Below are 22,179 nucleotides of genomic sequence, written 5' to 3'. Positions count from 1 at the left end.
ATTTATCCATCAAGGCTTGGAGTGTTGTGTGAACCCAGCTATTGACTGGTTTCACACAATACACTAACCCACACTCAGTGGTTGAGTGTGGGTTGTTGTTGAACCATGGGTTGTTTGTTGAACCATGGGTTAGTGTGTTGTCTGAATCCAGGATGTTTTCCACAGGGTGGCTTGTTAACCATGCAGTGTGGCTTATTTTGCTCAAACAAGTCACCTTGACAACCCATGGTTTGTTGTTGGGTTGTTCAGGGTGGTTAACAAGCCACCCTACAAAATGTCCTGGGTTCACATGGCGCGCTAACCCACAGTTCAGCAACAACCTGCACTGAACCACTGAGTGTGGGTTAGCGTGTGAAGTGAACAGCCCCACTGCACTTCTGTTTTTGGACTTAAGAGCAGTAAGGCCAGAGCTTTGTTTGCCTGTTTCATAATCTGGCCCTGGTCAAAATGGTCTCAATCTCCATTGTCAGAAGAAAAAAATCAAGTGCCAGGCTAACTACAGATCGTCTCAACTGCTCTGCAACATTTCCTTGAATGGAGTGCACAGACCACCAGTGGTCTGTGGACCACAGTTTGAGAACATCTGCCCTAGGAAATGTATGAATCAGACCTGAGTTCAGGGAAGGACCATAACTCAGTGCTAAAGCATATTATTTGCATGCTGGCACATCCCACATTAAACCCCTGCCATCTCCATTTTTGTAAGGTTCAGGTGGCAAGGGATGTGAAAGACGTCTGCTTGACACCTTGAAGAACTGTTGCCAGTTAACAGCAGACAGTACTTGGCTAGATGGGTAGGGTAGAACTAGTTGTCTTACCTAACTGGCACAGAATAAGGTGCAATCCTATGCATGTTTAGACAGGAAAAAAGTCCTACAACTCCCAGCATGCCCCAGCCAGCCATGCTAGTTGGGGCAATGCTGGGAGTTGTAGGATTTTCTTCTGTCTAAACATGCATAGGATTGCACCCCAAGAGACTTCTGTGGTTGCTGTTACTCGAAGAATACTGTTTACTACTCATCTGACCTATGTGATCCTTTGTGATATGGTCTTGACTTGGGGGCTGTCTTCATGAGTGATTTAGTGCGAAAGTAGAGCAGTCTAAATTCCTTCGCAACAGATGACGTCATGACCAATCTGCTGCCAACCAATCGCTCCCCTCTTGAAAAGCCGCATTTCTGAAACTCCTTTTACTCTGACTTTTTTTTTTACTGAAAGTGGCCCCCTGGCAGTTTGACCACAGTGTGCCATGTCCCCCCCACAGACACACACATTAAATCCTGGGCATACCTCTGTGACCTGGCAGTGATGTGGCCAAGGGGGTGGGATGCCTCTTGTTTCCCCAATGGAAGTAGTTTTTCCCATTCCCATTGAGAAAATCCCCAGGAGTACAGCAGTATGTGCATAGGATTGCACCTACTCACATTACTGCAATAGTGGGGACACTCAGTCACCTTAGGCAGCCTGCTTTTAATCTTTAACATATCCCCCATTCTGTGCATGTTTACTCAGAAGTAAGAAATAAATCTCGCCCCCCTCCGGTGAAAGAGTTAAAGGCTAACTTCAGTAACTCACCCTAAAGCGCTCTTTCGCTTCTCTGTTGCTCTTTTAAATCGCTATTGTGATGTTGTGTTTCTTTGATGTTCTGTAATTTCTCTGATGTTATGTAAAGTTCCTTCTCTGCTTTATCGCAGTAACGATCTTTCAGGTTTATGGCAGCTTCTCATTGTGAGCAGGGAGAAGGAGAAAAGGAGATTGGAAAGGGAGTTGGAAGCAATAAGCAAAAGTGTACACATGGAGAAAATGAGGTGGGGGCAATAACTCTGCAGCAGATTGCTGGGATGCAGTGAAATTGGGATGAGGGTCTCTCAGGAGTCTTCATACGCTGCATTGGAGAACTGGGGATTTTGGTTTCTTCAGGAAAAGCTTCACACACGGGAAAAATTAGTTGCTCTGTATTCATAATGTAGTAGCAGCAGGAAGCCTAGACAGGGGCAGGAAACAAGCCTCTCTCATTGGTTGAGCAGCCCCTGCCAGTTTGATGACATTCAGCTCTACTCCCTCCACCCCACCCAGAAGTATGTTCCTTTCAAACGCTGAAAACCATATTTTAAAGGTATGCTATACTTGGTTTATCTTGCTTGGTGTTTCCCTGATGGACCAAAGCCAATTCCACGAAAACCCAGGTAATACTCCAACACGCTTCTGATTCTGTTGTTGTGAAGATCCCTCCTTGCTCTCATTCCTGGCTGAGTGAAATACAGCCTGAGGCCTATTCCTCAAGCTGTATTTCTCTGCCAGTGTCTCTTTTTCATCAGGTGCTACTACATCTACTGCCCCGTGGAGTCTAGAAACAGACCCACACAGTCTAGGCATGCCCTGGTAGGCCTGGTCCAAGACATTTTGCTGCCTGAGGTGAAGGAGAAGATGGTGCCCCCTCCGAGGCACAGAAACCAAGTAGACTTTAACACTGGCAATGGGACAGCAGGCAGGCGAGATGGCACACAACCTATCTTTGATGCTGCTCCCCAGCCCCCAGCATCTGCTGCCTGAGGTGCCTCACTCTGCCTAATGATAGGGCTGGCTCTATGCCTTGGCCCTTATTGTTTTCTTTGTCCATGGTTCCTATTCCTTCCCCCATTTTTTAGTTTGGGCTCACACCCTTTGATAACCTGAACATAAACTTTTCAATATTAACTTGATATCATTATCACAATTCCTGTCAAACTCAGAGGTTAGACAGTTGATGTATAACATGATTTAAAAAAAAAAAAAAACCCTAAATATCAGCTTTCCCTTAATGGCTTTTAAATGGAATTGTTACGAGACCTCTGTGTGCATGTGCGTGCGTACACTCATATTAGGGAAAGATGCATGTGAAAGCGGGTACAGCGGTGTTTTAAGAGGCCAGATCTCCTGGTATGGGAGTTTTGGATCCCGTGCAATTTTTTAACAGTACAGTCCTATAGATGTCTACTCAGAAATAAGTCTAATTGACCTCAAAGGGACCTACTCCCAGGTAAGTGGGTATAAGATTGCAGCATAAGTCAGGCTACCTTGACTTAAAGTTTTAGTATTATCATACGTCAGAGCTGAAAAACACAGACAATAAGGGGATGGCTGCCTTAGGTAACTGTAAAAACAGGTTACCAATCATACTTCTATCTATTAGACTGCTCCGATGACTTTCAGAGATCAACAGAAAGTAGCAGAGCACATTAAATAAGCAGTTAATAAATTCTGCTTGTCTCAGGGGAGAAATACAATTTTAATTTAGAAAAACATTCATTTTTTGTGGCTTGGGTTTTCACCTTTGTTCAGTTTGTGTCAAAGCTTAATATTACCATCCCAGATTGAGATAACCATCTGCTTTCTATTTTAGTTTTGGTTTAATTGAGGGAAAGGGGCTCCATGCCCTTCTGAAAGGTAGTTCAATCCAGGTTTTATTATTCATATTATTTTACAGCGTCATTACGTGTTCCACTTAGATCATCCACAGAAGTCACTGAATGAGAGAACAGCCCAAAATTAACATTCTGTGATTCTCATATAATGCAGCTTTTCAGTATAGCTGGGCTATAAAACTTGAATTTCTAGAGTGGCAATCACTACTTTGGATAGAAGACATGAAATAATTAACTCATATTGTGCCCCTTCTGAGAAAGGGAATAAGGACATTAGATTTATTGACTTTCAACAACAGTTGGGAACCTAATTCTCCACCAGCGGTTTGGCACGGTACATTCTCCCTCACAGATTGCTCTCTTGTATCACATCAGCCATTTACCAGAGGCAAGCTATCATATTTGCTGCCATTTTATATGGATCTTAAACAAATGAGATTAACTTATCCAAAACCCCAGCTGATAAACCACAAGGAGAACTGCTGTGCATTCTATGTATATTGAATAGATCTCCAGAAACACCATCATCATCCTATCTGGAACTGAGTTCTGCTCCCTACCCCACCCATTCAAATCTACAGCATCTTTTCCAATGGTCACCATTGGCAGTTGGTGCTGCTGCTGCTGAGAAGGAAGAATATTTCAGTGCCCCAGAGTGACGATCCATCTACTTCTCCTATGCAAACGATGCCATCGGTTCCAGCTTTTTAAATTATTGTTACAGGTTTTGATGGTTTTAATGTTTTACTATTTTATGTACTTATGTACTTATTTATTATTTCATTTATATCCTGCCTTTTTTCCTCTTGCGAGGAACCCAAAGTGGCTTACGTGGTCCTCCTCCTCCTCTCCATTTTATCCTCACAGGACCAACCCTGTGAGGTAGGTTGGGCTGAGAGTCAGTGACTGGCCCAAAGTCACCCCGTGAGCTTCATGGCCATGTGGGGACTAGAACCCAAGTCTCCCAAGTCCCAGCCCATCACTCTAACCACTACACCACACTGGTTCTCTTATTATGTAAGCTTTGTCCAAGTGGGTGCCCTCCAGATGTTTTGGACTACAATTCCCATCAGTCCCAGCTAACTTAGTCAGTGCTAAGGGGCCATGGTAACTGAGGTCAAAAATATGTGGAGGGCACCAGGTTGGGGAGGCTGTACTATGTTTTTATTTGATCGTGGGTTTTATGTTCTGAACTTTTGGTAAACCACTTTGGCTGGTCCCAGAAAGGCAGTATAGAAATACAGTCAATCAGTCAGTCTGCCACCACACTGCAACCAAGCTCTGCTTCCAGCTCAGCCAACTCCAATCTTCAGCACTTCTTTAACAAATAGGCCTTTCACAAGTGGCTGCCTCCAAAACAACCCAAAGATGCTCGCTTGGCACCTACATTGTGGTCTTTTCAGCACCAGATGAAGAGGGGGTGGGGTTGCTTTGTTTTTAAATTTTACCCAGGCTTTTTAATCTTTCAACTGAAAAAAAAAATGTGTTAGTGTGTCTTAAGATCCTTGCATTGCTGCTGGCTTTTGCTGTGGTTTTTTACTCTAGTTTTATTCTGTTTTAATCTTTTTAATGTTATTATATTATGCTATTGTATTTTATGGCTTTAAGTCTTGTTTTGGGAACCACTTTGAGTTTTGGCTATTGGGTGGTATAGAAATATAATAAACAAACAAATACACTGCCTTTTGTACTGGTTGATTATGGTATGACTTGGGTATTACAGATTTTGTTTTGTTTTTAAATATATGATATATTTTCAGTGTCATTTTTTATTTCTTTGGCCTCTCTAATCTAATTTCCATAGATTGTGAATCCCTTGGGGACAGAAGCATTAAGAAGTAAGCAGCTATAGGCTGCACTGTGCCCACGAGATATAGTGGGATATAAAATAAATACATATTCTAAATTATTTTTGAAATCTTTATAGTAATGTAAATCTACAAAATCTTAAATATCTGCGGGCTTTCCTTCACAACAGGTCACAACATTAGTAGAAATGCTTGTCTCATTTCTATAGAAATCCAACTGGCTACAGTCCTCTGTGACTGAGGAAAGGGATTATATAAAAGATAAATAACATCAACTCTAGTAACATCATGCTATGCTATGAAAGATAAATAACTTAAACTCTAGTAGCATTTGTATGGCTCAGCCCATATAGATGACCAAACTACCCTAGTAGGGCAAACTCTCAGAACCTGAGCATATTTTGGACCTGAGCATATTTTGGTACTCTGCATCAACCTGCCAAGCGGTCAGAAGAATTGTACCACACTGACGTATGATACATTGTACATTGTCTGTTGAACCTTGACTTCAGGTTCAACAGGCTCCACATACGTGTTGGTAACTAAAGCCCTATTCAGTTGTTTTCCCCCTCACTTGATTAGCAACTGTGTGATTGGGAAAGCGGGGATGTACCTCTTGTCATGTCTCCTACCAGTCTGTCCTGTTCCTGCTGTGAAGGTCAATTCCTGCCTTACCAGGAACAGTCTTGTGGTTCCAGGATTAGGAAGTTTAGCAGGAGAGCTATCCAGCAGAGACTCCAGTAAGAGAGATGTTGCTTCAGCAAGGGCTAGGCTCCAACTGAGCAGCTTTATGGGGAATGTTATTGCCACACAGCCTTCCTGGCTTGTCATTAGGGCCCTGATCCAAAGCATGCTTCCTTCTCATGAGTAAGACTCATGTATATTTGATAGCGTGCCAGACAGGCACTGCACCTCTGGCTGTGGGTTTCTGTCTGGACACGCTGCTGCCTTTGTTCCTGGGGGTGACCTTGGTGGGCCTGGAGCAGGGGCATGGGACCAGCCCAGGTGCTTCAGTTCTTCCAATGCCAAGTGGCCTCGAGTGGGACACTGCTTCTGGTGGTGGTCTTAGGAGTGCTATCAGCATCCTTTGACTCCCCCTGATGATCACAAGCACTAGGCCAAGCGACAGGCTCCTCTTCCTTCGAGATCTCCTCAAATTCCAGGGTTTTCCTGCCAGAAAGTTGGTGGGATATAACACAGCCTTATTTCTCACCATCCTCACATTGGGGACATGCCTGCAATGGTAAAGCCCACCCTGTGATCTGGAACCCTGATTGTGCAGAGTTCCAGATCATGGGGAAAGCATATGCACATTGGGAAAGCCGTCCCATTGCAGACATTCCCTCAGTGCATGGATAGCACTGGGGCAGTGCCAGCAGGAAACGCAACGGCACGATGGGGCAAGCAAGCGTGGCCCTGCTCTCCCCTTCATGCGGTTGTAACCATGTGATTTTTAACAGGATTATTTAACAAGGTTGTATACTGGGCCTGAGCTCTACACACAGACCAGCAGCAGGATTTCTTCTATTCTAGGGCAAGAGAGGGCAGGCAGAGTCCGGAGCCTTGGTGGTACTTAAGGGGGCAATACGTGCCTGTGTGCTAAGCTGAGCTAAAACATTCTAACCTAGTCAGTTTGCGGATTAAACCCTCAAGATTTCAGGCATGGAAAAACAACTGTATCCACACATCTTACCTCTGTTTCCTCAAAAAACCTCTGACCCTAAGTATTATAAATCAGAATCAAGTTGTAACATAAAGGGTTCCAATGGGTTGTATCTAATGTTAGTCTAATATAAGTCCCATCCATTTCAGTGGGTCTACTCTAAGGGCGCAATCCTATGCATGTTTAGACAGAGAAAAGGCCTACAATTCCCAGCATTCCCCAGCCAGCCATGCTGGCTGAAGAATGCTGGGAGTTGTAGGCCTTTTCTCTGTCTAAACATGCATAGGATTGCACCCTAAGTTGAACTGACACCGGAAACAACCCAAAGCAATCATGATTTTAATGCAGAGGTGCAGCTTCATCCACATGCTTATCTCTGTGGCTTGGGTTTATCCGTATAGCAAACAGATTCTATTGCAAGCCATGGATTGTGACTAATATATTGTCATTTTTAAAAATGTTTTGGTAGTGAACGTTGTGGCAATGCTTCAGGAATTCTGGGAGAGCAAACAGAAACAGAAAGGTGTGTTTTCAAGTGAAGGCACCGTGGTATATGAGTCGCTCAACAGTCCTGGGCCTCCATTTGTGAGTTATGTCACCCTGCCTGGAGGAAGCTGCTTTGGTAACTTTCAGGTAAGAATATATGTGGGAGCATTTAATGAAAATGGAGGTATATTGCACTAAGTTCAACCTGCAATGCTGTTCATCACAACTGTCCATCCCTCATAACACAAGAACTTTGGGTCACCCAATGACGTTGACAGGGAATCCGTTCAGACAGACAAAAGGAGGCATATCTTCACGTAACACATACATCAGCTCATATATATTTACTTATTAAAATTGTTATTATCTTTTTGGCACCAGATTAAGACCTATATTTATTATTTATTATTAAATTTATTAATCGCCATCTGGCTGGTCACCCAGCCACTCTGGGCGATGTACAGCGTATAATAAAACAGTTTAAAACAATAAAATTCTACAATAAAAACGTTTTTCTAAAATACCCTAACCCACCCCAAATGCCTGACTGAACAACCACGTTTTTAATGCACGATGGAAGCTCATTAAAGAGGGGGCATGGCAGAGTTCCCTATGGAAGGGAGTTCCACAGAGTGGGGGCCACCACAGAAAAGGCCCTCTCCCTCGTCCCCACCAGTCTAGCTGTCCTGGCTGATGGGACAGAGAGAAGGCCATCCGAGGCTGATCTTGTTAAGCGGCCTGTCTGGTGTTGCTGGAGGCGCTCCTTAAGATAGGCTGGGCCGGAACCATATAGGGTTTTAAAGGTCAAAACCAACACCTTGAATTTGGCCCGGAAAACAACTGGTAACCAGTGCAACTCCTTCAGCACTGGAGTGATGTGATCTCGCCGGCAGCTGCCTTTAATCAGGCGAGCCGCCGCGTTCTGTACCAGCTGCAGCTTCCGAACCATCTTCAAGGGTAACCCCACGTAGAGCGCATTGCAATAGTCTAAACTAGAGGAGACCAGGGCATGTACTACCAATGGAAGAAGATGGTCGGGAAGGAAGGGGCGCAGCCGCCGTATCAGATGGAGTTGATACAGCGCTGTCCGGCTCACAGCTGACACCTGAGCCTCCATGGACAACTGGGAGTCCAAAATGACCCCCAGGCTGCGGACTTGGTCTTTCAAGGGCAGCCGTACCCCATTCAACACCAGGTCAACATCCCCCAGCCTCCTCTTTTCTCCCACCAAAAGTACCTTGGTCTTGTCAGGGTTCAGCTTCAGCTTATTCCTCCCCATTCAGCCACTCACCATCTCCAGTCATTTGGACATGGATTCTACGGCCAACCTTGGTGAAGATTTGAACGAGAGGTAGAGCTGCGTGTCATCCGCATATTGATGACACCGCACCCCAAACCTCCTGATGATAGCCCCCAGCGGCTTCACATAGATGTTAAATAGCATCGGGGAAGAGGATGGAACCCTGTGGCACCCCACAAGTGAGTGGCCACGGGTCCGAAACCTCCTCTCCCAGTGCTACCCTCTGGTACCTGCCAGAGAGGAAGGACCGGAAACACAGCAATACAGTGTCTCCAATGCCCAACCCCTCCAGGTGGTCCAGGAGGATACCGTGGTCAACAGTATCAAAACCCGCTGAGAGGTCGAGGAGAACAAGGAAGGAGCATTCACCCCTATCCAGAGCCCTCCTCATATCATCTAACAAGGTGACCAAGGCCGTTTCTGTCCCATGCCAAAGCCAGAAGCCCGACTGAAATGGGTCTAGATAATCGGTTTCTTCCAAGTTTGCCTTCAACTGCATTGCCACCACCCGCTCAATCACCTTGCCCAAAAATGGCAGATTTGAGACTGGGCAAAAGTTGTTCAGAACTTGAGGATCCAAGGAGGGCTTCTTTAACAGCGGTCTTATCACTGCCTCCTTGAGGGCTGATGGCATCACTCCCTCCTCAAGGGAGGCGTTCACCACTGCCCTGATCCCCTCACCCAGTCTCTCTCTGCAGCCCATAATGAGCCAAGATGGGCAAGGATCCAGTAAGCAGGTGGTCGGCCTTACAGATGAAAGCACCTTGTCCACTTCATCAGGAGGAAGAAGCTGGAACCGATCCCACAAAACCAGTTTGCCACAGGCCGCCTATCTCTTTTCCCAGGCGTTTGGCAGCACACAATGAGTTTTAATCCATCCTGGATATGTCTTTAGTTATGACTGACTGTTCAAAGTTGATTTTAGTTATATGTTGTTTGTGTATATTGTCTGTGTACTTTTATGTAAATGGCTTTTACACTCTGTATATTGTATTTTAATGTTTTAACTTCTTTAAACTGCCCAGAGAGCTTTGGCTATGGGGCACTACAGAAATACAAATAATATTTTATTATTATTGTTATTGTTATTATATCCTGCCTTTCAGGACACAAATCCTTCCATGGTGGCTTCAAGTTACATCCAAATACATTTTAATAAACTGCAGTAAATAATGGGTTGGACCCAGCTTTTATTCCACCAGTAGGAGCAGCCCTGAGTTACCTTCACTGATTCCTCCTCCATCTGCAGCCTCCAGCTCCACCTCCCCCACTGTTCTAGAAAGTCCCCTAACCCTCCAGAGCAGATTTTTGGGGTGCAAGGGGGGAATTGACAAAGATTGCCTCCCCCTTTCTGCCAGTGGGATTCCCCCACTGAATCAGAAGCCTCCTGCAGATGGAAGGAGCCCTCCTGTCCATGAGAGGCTTATGCCTCTCAAACCCAGTATCAACGTATGGTGGTGGCCATTCACTGAGATGGCTCTTTAAAAAGAATTATTGTAGACATATTCATAGATCCAGCAACAGCTATATTCAGAGACAGAGGCTGGGTTCATGCAACATGTAACTCAGTGGTTGAATGTGGGTTGTTGTTGAATCATGGGTTAGTATGTTGTCCAAACCCAGGACATTTTCTCAAGCAAGCCACCTTGAGAGCCCATGGTTTCTTGTTGGGTTGTTCAGGGTGGTTAACAAGCCACACTGCATGGCTAACAAGCCACCCTGTGGGAAATGTCCTGGGTTCAGACAACACGCTAACTCACAGTTCAATAACAACCCACACTCAACCATTGAGTGTGGGTTACTGTGTTGTGTGAACCCAGCCAGTATCAAATACAGGGATCAAACAACCTTCATACCTACTTGCATGCTTCGTAACAGCATCTGATTGGCTACTGTTAAAAACAGCTGATGTCCTAGAAGCTAGTGACTTTGGGCTGATCCAGCAAGACTCTTTTATCTTTTTATGTTCTTATCATAAGCAACCCTCAGATTTTTAAAAGTGTCTCCCTGTACTGTAAAGTGATATTTCTAGAAATTGATTTATATTGCTAATTTCCTGTGGCCGCTAGAACTCCAGAGAAACTGATACTGTTTTAGCTTAAGATACATCTGTATACAGCATATACCAATGGGCTTTTACATGTTAGAAAAACCTCTAGGGCTACAATCCTACTTGCACTTGCTAGGGACTAAGCTTCACTGGCCACAATGGGACTTACATCTGAGTAAACATGCATAGGATTGTACTGTAAGTGAATGTGATGAAAGGCTGCTACATTTAAGGGCTTGGATCCAAATTTAGGCACAGGCAACTGGGCTGGGGAAAGCTGATGTCCCTGCCCCATCCTTCCCACAGCAGCCCCTTAGCCCCCTGAAAATGTTACACAGATGGCCAGAGGACCCTGCTGAATATGTGTGGAATATGTGCCATACCTAGTCTTGAGTGTGAGATCTTGCAACTAGACTAAGAGCATCTCCACACCAGCCGAAAATCTCGCATTTAAAATGGGACTTTGCGCTTCCATTTTAAATGCAAGATCACAATGGACTCCCTTTATACTCGTTTCCTTTTCTCCCTCCCCTTTGCCCCTCTTTCTCCCCCTTCTCTGTGTGTTCCATACGTTTCATTGGTTTTGCTCCTCTTCTTGCAGCTTTTCCTTTTTCATGGAAGGAACTCAAGCAGAACACAAGCGGGGTAATTTGATAGCTCATTATCTCTGATCTATTTAAAAATGGAATAAAGGTCATTTAGTTCAGGAGATGCCCTGGAGGTTCACGGCATCATCTAAAGGGCCCGCAAATTTTCCTGAGTGAGCACTCTCAATAGCAGGATGAAAGCTCCGTGTGAAGAAGCCCTAAGGCTGCAGCCACTTTTTTCCCTGAGAATTGAAGGCAGTTTAAAAAAGGGACCGCTGTTCATGGCATACACTCATCCATGTTTACCTCTGGCAAACAGCTTTGGAGGTTTTTTGTATTGTTTCTGAAACCTGAAAACCCTGTTAACAGATGTGGCAGTGGTGCAAAACCAATGCATGCACACTATGGGTAGTGATGACTGCCTCAAACACCTTCCAACACTTAAAAAGAAAAATCCTCAAGTGTCTTTAACCTGAACTACCATGTTCTATTGCAGGGGTGGGGAACTTGAGGCCCAGGGACCAAATCCAGCCCTCCTGGGTTCCCAGGCCTCAGATGGCCACACGTCCTTCCCCTGGCCTCATCCCCTTTCCCCCAACCAGTGAAGGTTTGATTGTTTCTTAGCTTTTGTGCTGTTCCCCTCCTCCCCGCCCATTCTAAAAGGCTGCAATGCCTCTCCTAAGGCTTACTTACTGGCAGTAAAAGCTTTAAGCTACAGTATGATGGTATTTTTTAAAATATATTTTTGGCTCCACCCTTTTGGCCTCTAGCCCCACGCTTTTGCCTTCAGCCCCACTCACCACTGGAATGTGGCCCCAAGAGCTTCTCCAGAATTGAATTCAGAGGTTCCCCATCCCTGTTCTTGATGGAATTATTTAGTAATGAATGGTGCCTCCTGTTAGAAAGGCAATTATCAGAGGGCGGGGGGAGGCAAAATAGGATGAGCGTTTGCCCATCCCACATGCACACAGGCTATCTTAGCACAGCAAAGGAGACCATGCTCTTCTTTAGGGAAGAAAACAGTTTTACTCACAAATATTTACTCACAAATATTCTTACATATGCAATGCAAGCACAGTGTAGAGTTTCAAAAGAGCATGTTCAGTCCTTTTTGGTGTTCTATTACATTGGCAGGAGCAAGAGAGCAAATGCACATGCTGCCAGCAATGGAGGAGGTCAGAAAGAGAGACAGGGGGTGGGGCGGGGGAGCAAATGGAAGAAATCACAGGAAAACACACAGTCGGCGACCAAGATCTTGGGGTTAGCTCTGGTCAAAATTCCCATTAACTAGCTGCAACACTGCCCCCTTCCAATAACTTGCCGATGAGGTTGCAATATTCCCAACAGTTCTAGTGGGAACACTGGCAATTGTGCATCAGTATTTTAAAATGTCTGTCACTCTACTGGCTTGCCTCCTTCCCATTGGTTCATTTGCATCCTGGCAAAACAATTTGTTTTGCCAGGCCCTATGAAGGCACTATCTGTTCAAATATTACATAATTCCATACTGTCTACTTCCAAAGTCAGAATGACATTATATTTCAGACTATAATAAGGATACTATGTTTCTGTGAAAATGTCATTTTTCTGCAGAGCAGACAACTCTTAACAAGCTATCTCCATCTTCAAAAAGTGTGTCCCTCACAGTTTTCCCTATTTATTAATCCTAGGCTTTTTATACATTGTATTAAGAAACCTTGATTCAAACTGGATAGAACTTACCAGATACTTGGAAATGCTTGTAATGATACTAGGCAGCCAATATTAGTCCATTTTCTATACCTCCCTTCTTGAAATATTATTTGAGAAAAATAAATGGTAGGAAAGCTCTGTGGTGAATTTGCCGGACATGTTCTATAAAATTATGTTACTACCTTATATGCCATCATTGCTATATAATATTTCACTCTGCTTTGCCAACACTTGCAAATGCATCAACACTCATTCCTATTAGTCTTGTCACATAATCAAATGTCTCCCTTGTGCATTGAAAATGAGTTGATGATGCACTCTTAATGCTGTTAGTGTACATGGAGCATCCATTACGTTTAGCCTCAGTTATCAATACTTGAGCTTCAACACCAACTTAGCCCTACTTGTGGTAGGTGTCTTGAGAGGATATTGGACAAGTTACATGAGGTTTATTCTATCTCCTCTTTAGACAGAGCCCTGAAAGACTTCTGTATGTCGATCCCCTTAGGAAAAACATTAAGAGGGAGCAGACGGGTCTAATTGCAAAGAGCAGTTTCCAAAGAATGGGGAAATACCACTGGAAAGGTTTAATAGAGATAACAAGGGAATGGCTGCCAATTCTTTAGCTGATAAAGAGACATGCTTCCCATCAATAAAATTCTGGTAAACATTGTGACTTGGATCCTAAAATGAGTTTCTAAATTAGGGAAATTAGGGAGGGAAAGTTCCCCATCTCCTCCTCCCTGCAGCCACCTCTACCTCCCTCTAAAGTTTCACTGGAGCTCCCACGAAACATTGTGGGATGGGCATGGGGATTTCTGGGGAAAGGGGAATTGCCCAAAATAGGGTGAGGGCTTTTCAGAGGTGCAGGTGGCCATTCTCCCCTCCCTCAGCAACCTTATCCCACATCGTTCAGAAGGGGGCCCTGACCCTCCAGAAAGGCTGGGGGCGGGTGTCACGGGTGGCTGTTGGGTGAAGGAGAAAAAAAAATCCCTCCATTTACACAGGTGGGAGGAAAAATCACTATGCCAGCTCCAGGGCTGGCATAGTTGTTGTTCTCTTCTTGTGAAGGGTGTGTCAGGACAACAAAGAGGCTTTGGATCCTGAGGATTTAGGGCCTCCCCCAGTTCACTGCAACACACTCCCAGACTTCCCCCCACCAGTGAAACACCACTGCCAGTATATAGATGGTGGAACTTCCTGCTGACATTCCAGGAGCTCCTCTGTGGGTGTAAGTGCAGGCTACTGCTGGAGCATACTTCGACAATATCCTACAACGAGTTGAAGGCCACCTGATGGACTGTAGGATTGCAGCCTTAAACTTACTTGCTTCCACTGGGCAATTTTGCACATCGCTGCAGCCCACCATGGCTTATTTAAGCTATGATGGGTTGCAGTGTGTGCCGAAGGCCATTGTAAATATTTAAGCTATGGTGGGTAGTCGCCACAGCTTATCATGATGTCCAAACCCGGCACCGGGAGGGTTGTTGCTGTGGTTAACAAACCATCCACAACCCCAAAACAGCTCATGTGCAATCATGCAAATCAGGACACTGTGTTTTTTAGTATTTATGTTAGAGGAGTAAGGCAGCACCAGTGCTCTCAAGTAGATTCTTATATGCTTTTAAGATGGGTGAGATATTGGGTTCTTATACTGTAGTTAAGCTAGCCCATTAAGTTAAGCCATTTTTCTCACTAAGGGCATCCCTACACTAGCCTAAAATCCTGCATTTAAAACAGGGCTTTCGGCTTCCATTTTAAATGCAGGATCACAATGACTCCCTTTTTCACGTGCTTCCTTTCCCCCCACCCCTTCCCCCTCCCTCTCCCAGTATCTGAGTCTTCCATTATCTTTCATTGAGCTCGCTCCTCTTCTTGCTGCTTTTACTCTTTTCATGGAGGAAACTGAAGCAGAACACAATGGAGTAATTTGATAGCTCATTATCTTTTAAAAATGGAACAAAGGGCATTTAGTGCAGGAGATGCCTTGAATGATTGCGGTGGCGTGTAAAGAGCCCACAAACTTCCATGAAGGAGCAATCTCAATCACAGGAAAAAAGCTTAGTGTGAAGGAGCCCTAAATATCAATGCTGGGTAATGAGTCATCTTAGACTGGGCATCAGTTTGAAGGATTTCTGAGATACATTTGAACAGTAGCTGAGTTTTTTGTCTGGGATTAATGCAATAGCTTTGCCTACATATTTACTTAACACCCATGAAATGTGGCTCAAGATATCTACACATCCGTATAATTCAAGTATATTCCTGATGCCAGTTATATCAGGACCTAGCATATAGAGCCAACCATGCAAACAGAACTTTACTTTCCATCTACTGTAAAGGAGGGCAACTTGAGGCCTATCTGATAACTTTCTGGCTCCCCTTTTGCTGAACTCTGATGTCAACCCACTCATAACTCTAGCAGATGTTTTTGCTTTTTACCAATAGGAATGTCACTGACCAAGTATTTATTTAAATATAATGAATAGGTTTAATACATCTTTAATTAAGAACAAATGAATGTAAAAAAATTACCTTTCAAATTGTTTTTTAGCATTTGTGGGTTTAAAAAAAAAAAAGACTTAACCAAAACTCAACCAATATTATCAGAAAGGTGAAGGTTCCTACATTTTGTCAGAGTTTGCAGGCACCTGTTTCTTTGCAGATGTCAAAGAAACCTCTGCTTTCAACTCAGTCTAGATATTGTTTCCTTGTGCTTTTGGTCTTCTACAAGAGAAATTCCCAATATGTTGGACTTTGTGATAATCAAGTATAACAAATTCAGAGTGCCAGCAAAATTCACCCTGTTTTGGAAAAAGGACACCCCCCCAAAAAAGAGTTTTTATTGTCCTTTCAGTCATCCATGAGCTATTCATAAGATCTTTCCTCTTAGCAAATCACAAGAAGGCTAACCTAAACCAAAAACATCATCATTCAGTTCTGTTCAACAGAAAGTATTTTAATCATTGGTTCTATTAGGCTGCTTCTAGGCAGGTGGTTCCCAGTGCTACCCAATCATTATAGGTCTCCACTGACCACAAGATTGAACTCGGAACCTGATTTGGCCCTCCAGAAAATGGCCCAATTCTGCTCAGGCCAATTTAGAGGCCACCCACTTTGACTCAATTACCAAACCCAAGTCAAGACTGAAATATCTGAGTCTTTGTGCTTCCAACTGATTATCACAAGAAATAATTAAAAAAAATGGCTATAATTTTTCTCTTTGTCAGACATGAATAATTTTCCAGGCATAGTTATATCCTTAGGAGGAAATTGCAACTGCCAAATTTCAGAAAAATAGGTGTAGGTTGTTTGTGCTGCACACCGTTATATTTGGGGGGGGGGGGGATAAAAAAGGAACTGCCAATAACTTTAAAAGTTTTGTAAACTGCTTTGGTTGGCCTCAGAAAGGTGTTGTTGATGATGATGATGATGATGAAAAATATTCCTTGGCATAATTGGATGAAATTTGCAGGGTTAGTTGCCCCCCTTAGGGGATCAAGTCTGCCAAGTTTCAGATGAATTGGTGCATGGATCATTGTGCAAGAGCAGCATTTACATTTTGAGGGAATCGAAAGAAGAACAAATTTATCCCACTATCTTTCTTCTGGATCATTCTTCTGAAAATGACAGACAGCCTAGAGGTGTCCCTAAGTAAGGAAACGGCAACATTTCAGAAGGACAGTCCTCAAATTTGGGGTGGGAGTGAGTAATTTGCTTCTCTTTCTCTCTCTATCCCATGCTTTGGGGGCAATTTGTATGAAAATGGGTTACATCATAGAGGTGGCTCCAGGCGAGAAGCTTGCAAAGTTTCAGAAGAAAAGATGCAGGGGCTAGGAAATTATGATGACTGAAAACCAGTTTTTTCATAGTGAAGCCTGGTAGCATTGGAAGAATGGCCATCTCAGCAGACAAAATCAGCAATATTTAAAACAATCTTTAAAACCTTTATCAAGCAGCAAGAATAATAGTTCCTGAGAACAACTGTTAGCCATAAAGTCAGTTCAGTAGAGATTCATACATCAGAGTGAATGCAATGTGAATTTTCCATTATTGGTTTCAGTGGCAACGCCCTCTGAATTTACAAGTGGGCCTCAGGACTTATGGATTGCAGTAACAAGCTAAGGAGGTATGGTGAGAGTGTGCTGAAATGCTGAATTTTTATCCATGTATATACATTAACTTTTCCTAAATATGGGAAACACTGATTTGTGAACTGAGAGGAATCATTTGTTTCGACTTACTGAGTTAATGCTGGCATCAGTATACTGGGGTGGGTCTCATGACTAAAGAATTGGGTAGTCAGTATGATGTTGCTTCAAAATCAAATTGGCATTTGCAGTTATCTAATTTATTGATAGGAAAATGTGATCCAGAGTTTGTGCTATATCTGAGTTGCCACCAACTGTAAGTTTAATAGGATCTGTTTCATATTTTAGTAGAATTTGATCTTGGTAAATACATTCCTAAGAGAAAGTTGGGCTCCTTATTTAGATGAGTTAAGGGAAACCTGGATAGAATAGTCAGGAGTTCATATTACAGCTAGAGGAATAGAAACGTGCCCTAGCTAGTTTGATTCACATGTTATGATACAAGGTTAAGGCTGCTCAAGCAAAAAGAAATGTTCTTAGAATTTATTGAACCCCTGCGTGTTTGAAACATATGAACATGTCTAGGAAGAGTAGCAGTAGTGCAATAGGCCATTTTGACGTGCATTTTATTGCATTGCCCTGAACTGGTGTCATTTTGTCATGAAATATTTACATATTTGGTTTTATCTTTAATACTGTCTACCTGTTTATGTTTTTGCCTGTAATCCGTGGAAGCTCTTCCAACAGACTGAAGATTAAGCACAGATCAATAAGATCATGTTCTCTTAATAGCAAAGATATTTAATTTATACTATTGGAAGGCAGGATATCCCCCAGATAAGAAAGAACTGGCTTATTATGGAAATGATAATAGTATAATTTCAAATACTCAAAGAGGAAAATAGCATTCATTAGGAGTCAGCAAGAGATGTTTAGGGGGAAAACAGGAATAATTTCTTACTTGTAGGTATTTCTAAATATTCCTTCTACTTGAACAGCTTTCTTCTTTATCTGCATGGAATTATAAGAACCTATGTGAGGATGGTAAATAATAGGCAAAGAAATGGATGTGGCTTTCAAAAGTGGTTTGGTGCACTTTCTATTTTTTGAAGTTGAGTTGCTTCTTTCTATTCGATAAAAACTTGAATACAAAGATGGGTGTCTTTCTTTTCCCTGAATCCCACCTGACCTGTTCACCCCTTGTTTTCCCCTGGTCGTATTATTCTGCCCATAACCCTTTGCCTTTGCATGTGTAGAATTATATATTGAAGGGGAGCAGAGGTGATGTAGTCTGAGCAGATGAAGGATCCTGCAGTTCTGTTTCTCACATGACACTTGACCTCTCTAGAAACCAGGCTCCTAGCCAAGCACCAGGGCATGCTGGGACCCACCAGGGCTGATGCTGGTCACTGCAGCATCCTTCTGCTCTTCTTATTTGATAAAAACTTTTTAGTCAGGGGCAGGCGGCCAGGTATCTTTACAGGTGCTAATTTGATAATTTCTATTTAAAAAAAGAAAGAAATATATTATCCTTTTCTACAACAAAATGGTGCTTATTTTGAAGTAATTGCATTTACCATCCGAGCAGCAGAAGCAAACTCCATTTTATTCTTGTAGCCATGATGGTGCTATGATATAAGTGAGTTTGAAATGCAAAACTGCACATGCTCAAAAGAATTTTTTTTTCTAATCGGGGTTGACAAACACGTGTGTTGTTGTTGTTGTTGTTGGTTTGCTCTAACATATCAGGAATGTAGAAGCAGTTATAAAGCATGGAATGGGAGAAGGAGATAAATGTTAGTTGTGAGCTTCACAACTGAAGTAATATGCATGGCCATCTAAAGGGAGGCCCTGAAAGACTGGGATCTAAAATTACCTAGCTGCACCTCTGGGCAAGTTTCTGCCACCTGGCATATGCCTAATTACAGGAATAGCCTATGATTGTTGTGGACTGGAAAACCCTCATTAAATTCCTTAAGTTTTTTTTATGTATGATGCCTTGTTCATGTTCAGTGTAATTTCAATTAAATTTCTAATTTCACCTTTGCACAACCCAGCAAAATTAGCAGTATTAAAAAAGCTCATACATCTAGCTGTGCATTAGTACAACAACATGATTTTAAAGCAATTACATCACTCACCTTAGAAATAAAGAAAACAGTGCAGTTATCATGGGAGAATGAAGCATCTATGTACCAGAAACAGGGTACAAATGTACAGGGCTCACAAATCCTGCTGCTCATGACTCAGGAACTAATGCATTAAGCCACAAAATGAAGAATTATTCATGGAGGTGGGTCAATATAGACACAGGGTGCTTCTGAGAAGGAGGGCTTCTAGCGCTACCAATTGAGTGGCGTTGTGCAGCTATTCTATCTTTTCTTCCTTAACCATTTTTAATCATAAAAAAAGATGGAAGAAGCGGTGGGAAAACACAGGAGGTTTACAAATTGAAGGTGATGGCATCTGAAGCAAGTGTAAAATACCATGAAGGAGGCCAGGTTCCACAGTCTTAGCCTATTCCTATAATTAGATACATTCAACAGCAAAAACTGCTAAGTATATCCATTTTCTTCTAAATTTGTTTAGGCTTGTAACCCTTAGGTTGATTTAAGTGTTTGAGCAAGGCCTGTGATTTCAGTTTTACAGTTTCCCTTTGTACTATTGTACAGTGCAAGGATTTATAATACTATTAATATTATCTGAGCTAATGAGCTATTTTCCTTCTCCTCGCCCCCAACACTTCCACCCACACTTCCAAATTGTTTAGCTTTGCTTGCCTAACCCTCCCAGCCTTCTGAAGATTCATCCATAATTGCAAAAGGAAACAGTATCCAATCAATGTTTAAACTAGGGACTTTTAATTCCTTAAAATAAAGTTCTGCAAACCTCCGAGATATATAATAGGCTTTCTAATGTAGATGGCCATTATTTATTTCCACACTGGCAAGAGCCTAATTTCATTACCCAAATTTATTGTGATTTTCAGAGATCTTTAATTCACTGGGCATGGAGAATCATCACCTAAAGTATATGAGCATATGGTTTTCATCTTCTTCATTGTAGCCTTAGGTAACTTCCTGAAACCACATCCTTGGCTATTAGAAGGCATGCAGTTGTCCCCCAAGTCTCTGCCTTCTGTTTCCATCCAGTGATATTTTAAATGCCCTTCCTTTAATCTCAAAATTCCATACTTAAACTGCTTCAAGGATTAAAATAAATAAGGTCTTTAAATTACAGCACTCAGTCCACATACTCGTCAATTTAATTCAACTGAAAGGATTTGGGGGATTGCTTAACTACATTATCTGTCCAGGTTGTTCCATCCTTGGTTTTGGAGCCTCCTTTCAGATAAACCAAATGCATTCAAAATTTTCTAGCAGTGATGCACTTTAATGTGAAGGACATCATATGGGATGCAGGATGCCTACAGATATAGAGCCTTTCTACGCAAGGCTTTTATTGTGCACTCGTGATTCCTCACTCACCATAGTTTGCGGGTCCTTTACACAACGTCAGCATCTTCCAGGGCCTCACCTGTGCTTTGCAACCATTGCCATACTTGTTTTCCTAATGAGGAAAGTCTAATATTTTTCCGAATGGTGTTACAGAAACCTAGTGTAATTGCACAATTCCGCTATACCACAGGGCCACCTAGTAGTTGTGTAATGGAACATATAGAAAGGAAGAGAGGGAACAAATCTGAAAAAAATACATGTAAAGGAGCTGATCTTAATCCCACAAAAAAATCTGGAAGCAGAAGGTGCGGGTTAAAAGCCTCATGTAGAAAAGCCCATAGCCACAGTTTCCTACATTATTCTTATGACTGCAGTTGTTGCAAAATATTTTGCTTTGGTGAAGGAAATAGCTGTCAGGAAGCTGCAGTTGTATCAGTGGACGTCAAGGAAATGGGACTCCCTAATGGGTCTACAGTACTGTGATACAGCCTCCACTGCCCCTTGGGAAATAACACAGCACATTCTGTTAGTGTCCCTGAAGAAGCATGGCTCAGAGAAGGGTTTAGTGCTCAGCAAATGGGGAACAGCCCCAGCTCAGTGCTGGAGCACATGTAATCCATGCAAAAGGTCCCAGGTTTGATCTGCCATTGGGATGGAGAAGACACCTGTCTGAAATCCTGGAGAACTGTTGCCAATTTGTGTAGAAAACACTGAGCTAAATGGATATGTATTCAACAACATTTATCAGCCATAGAAACCAGAGTAACCTGTGTTTGTGTCACATGTTTAAACAGTGAGATGGACAAAAGTATATGAGAATACAGGCTTTATTCATGGAATTGCTTTATGGATATTTTTTGATGCAGGAACCATTGCTCAGGGGTAGAGCAATGCTTTGCATGCCAAAGGTCCCCAGGTTCAATCCCTGGCATTGCCAATTAAAAGGGCCAGATAGCAGTTGATAGGAAAAAAACCTTTCTCTGCCTGAGACCCTGCAGAGCAGTTAGCAGTTGGACTAGGCGATACTGGACTAGATCATCAGGGTTGTTTTGACTTGGATTCCTGCACTGAGCAGGGGGTTGGACTTGATGGTCTTATAGGCCTCTTCCAACCCTACTATTCTATGATACTATGATTCTATGACCCATGGACTGGCTTGGTATGAGTCAACTTTCTGTGTTCCCAAGTCAACTGCATACATACCAATGTTCTGCCTGCAGTGGGTTGGATCCAGATTTTCCTCCACAGAAGGGGGAAAGAAGATAACTTTCCAGCCCCTTCCCTTCCCTGCCAGCCCCCAGAAAATGCTCCATTGGTGATGAGGTGACCATGCCTGATTTTCTGCAGTCTTCCCTTTCCCAACTCTTCCCCCAAACCACAGCCCACTCCACTCAGCAGGGTCCCCAACCATCCAGGGAGCATTTTCAGGAGGCTCTGAGGGCTGGTGGGGAGAGGAGGAAGCAGGGAACTCAGCTTCTGCCAACCCATTCCATGGGAGAAAATCTGGATCCAACCTGGTGTCTTTTAACAGCACCAGAAGAGGACTACCAAAGTAAGGTCTGTATTAACTATTATGCTAAGAACTTATATATGAAAACAGACAAAGAGACCATCAGGGCATGGTCTAATTATTTGGAAGT

General features: G+C 43.0%; 1 protein-coding gene across 1 annotated transcript in view; it reads left to right on the top strand.

Moving 5' to 3' along the window:
* Positions 1–22,179, top strand: part of LIX1 (limb and CNS expressed 1) — a 58,103-nt gene that overhangs the window by 13,998 nt on the left and 21,926 nt on the right. Inside the window, exon 2 of the mRNA XM_084833786.1 lies at positions 7,345–7,508. Coding sequence (XP_084689912.1) covers positions 7,345–7,508 — 164 coding nt within the window. The remainder of the gene's footprint in view (positions 1–7,344; positions 7,509–22,179) is intronic.

This window comes from Heloderma suspectum, chromosome 2, assembly GCF_057233095.1.
Source record: "Heloderma suspectum isolate Gila_16-S chromosome 2, 16-S_ref, whole genome shotgun sequence".
Taxonomy (NCBI): domain Eukaryota; kingdom Metazoa; phylum Chordata; class Lepidosauria; order Squamata; family Helodermatidae; genus Heloderma; species Heloderma suspectum.
Note: the sequence above shows the minus strand (reverse complement) of the source record. Positions and strands in the feature narration are given on the sequence as shown.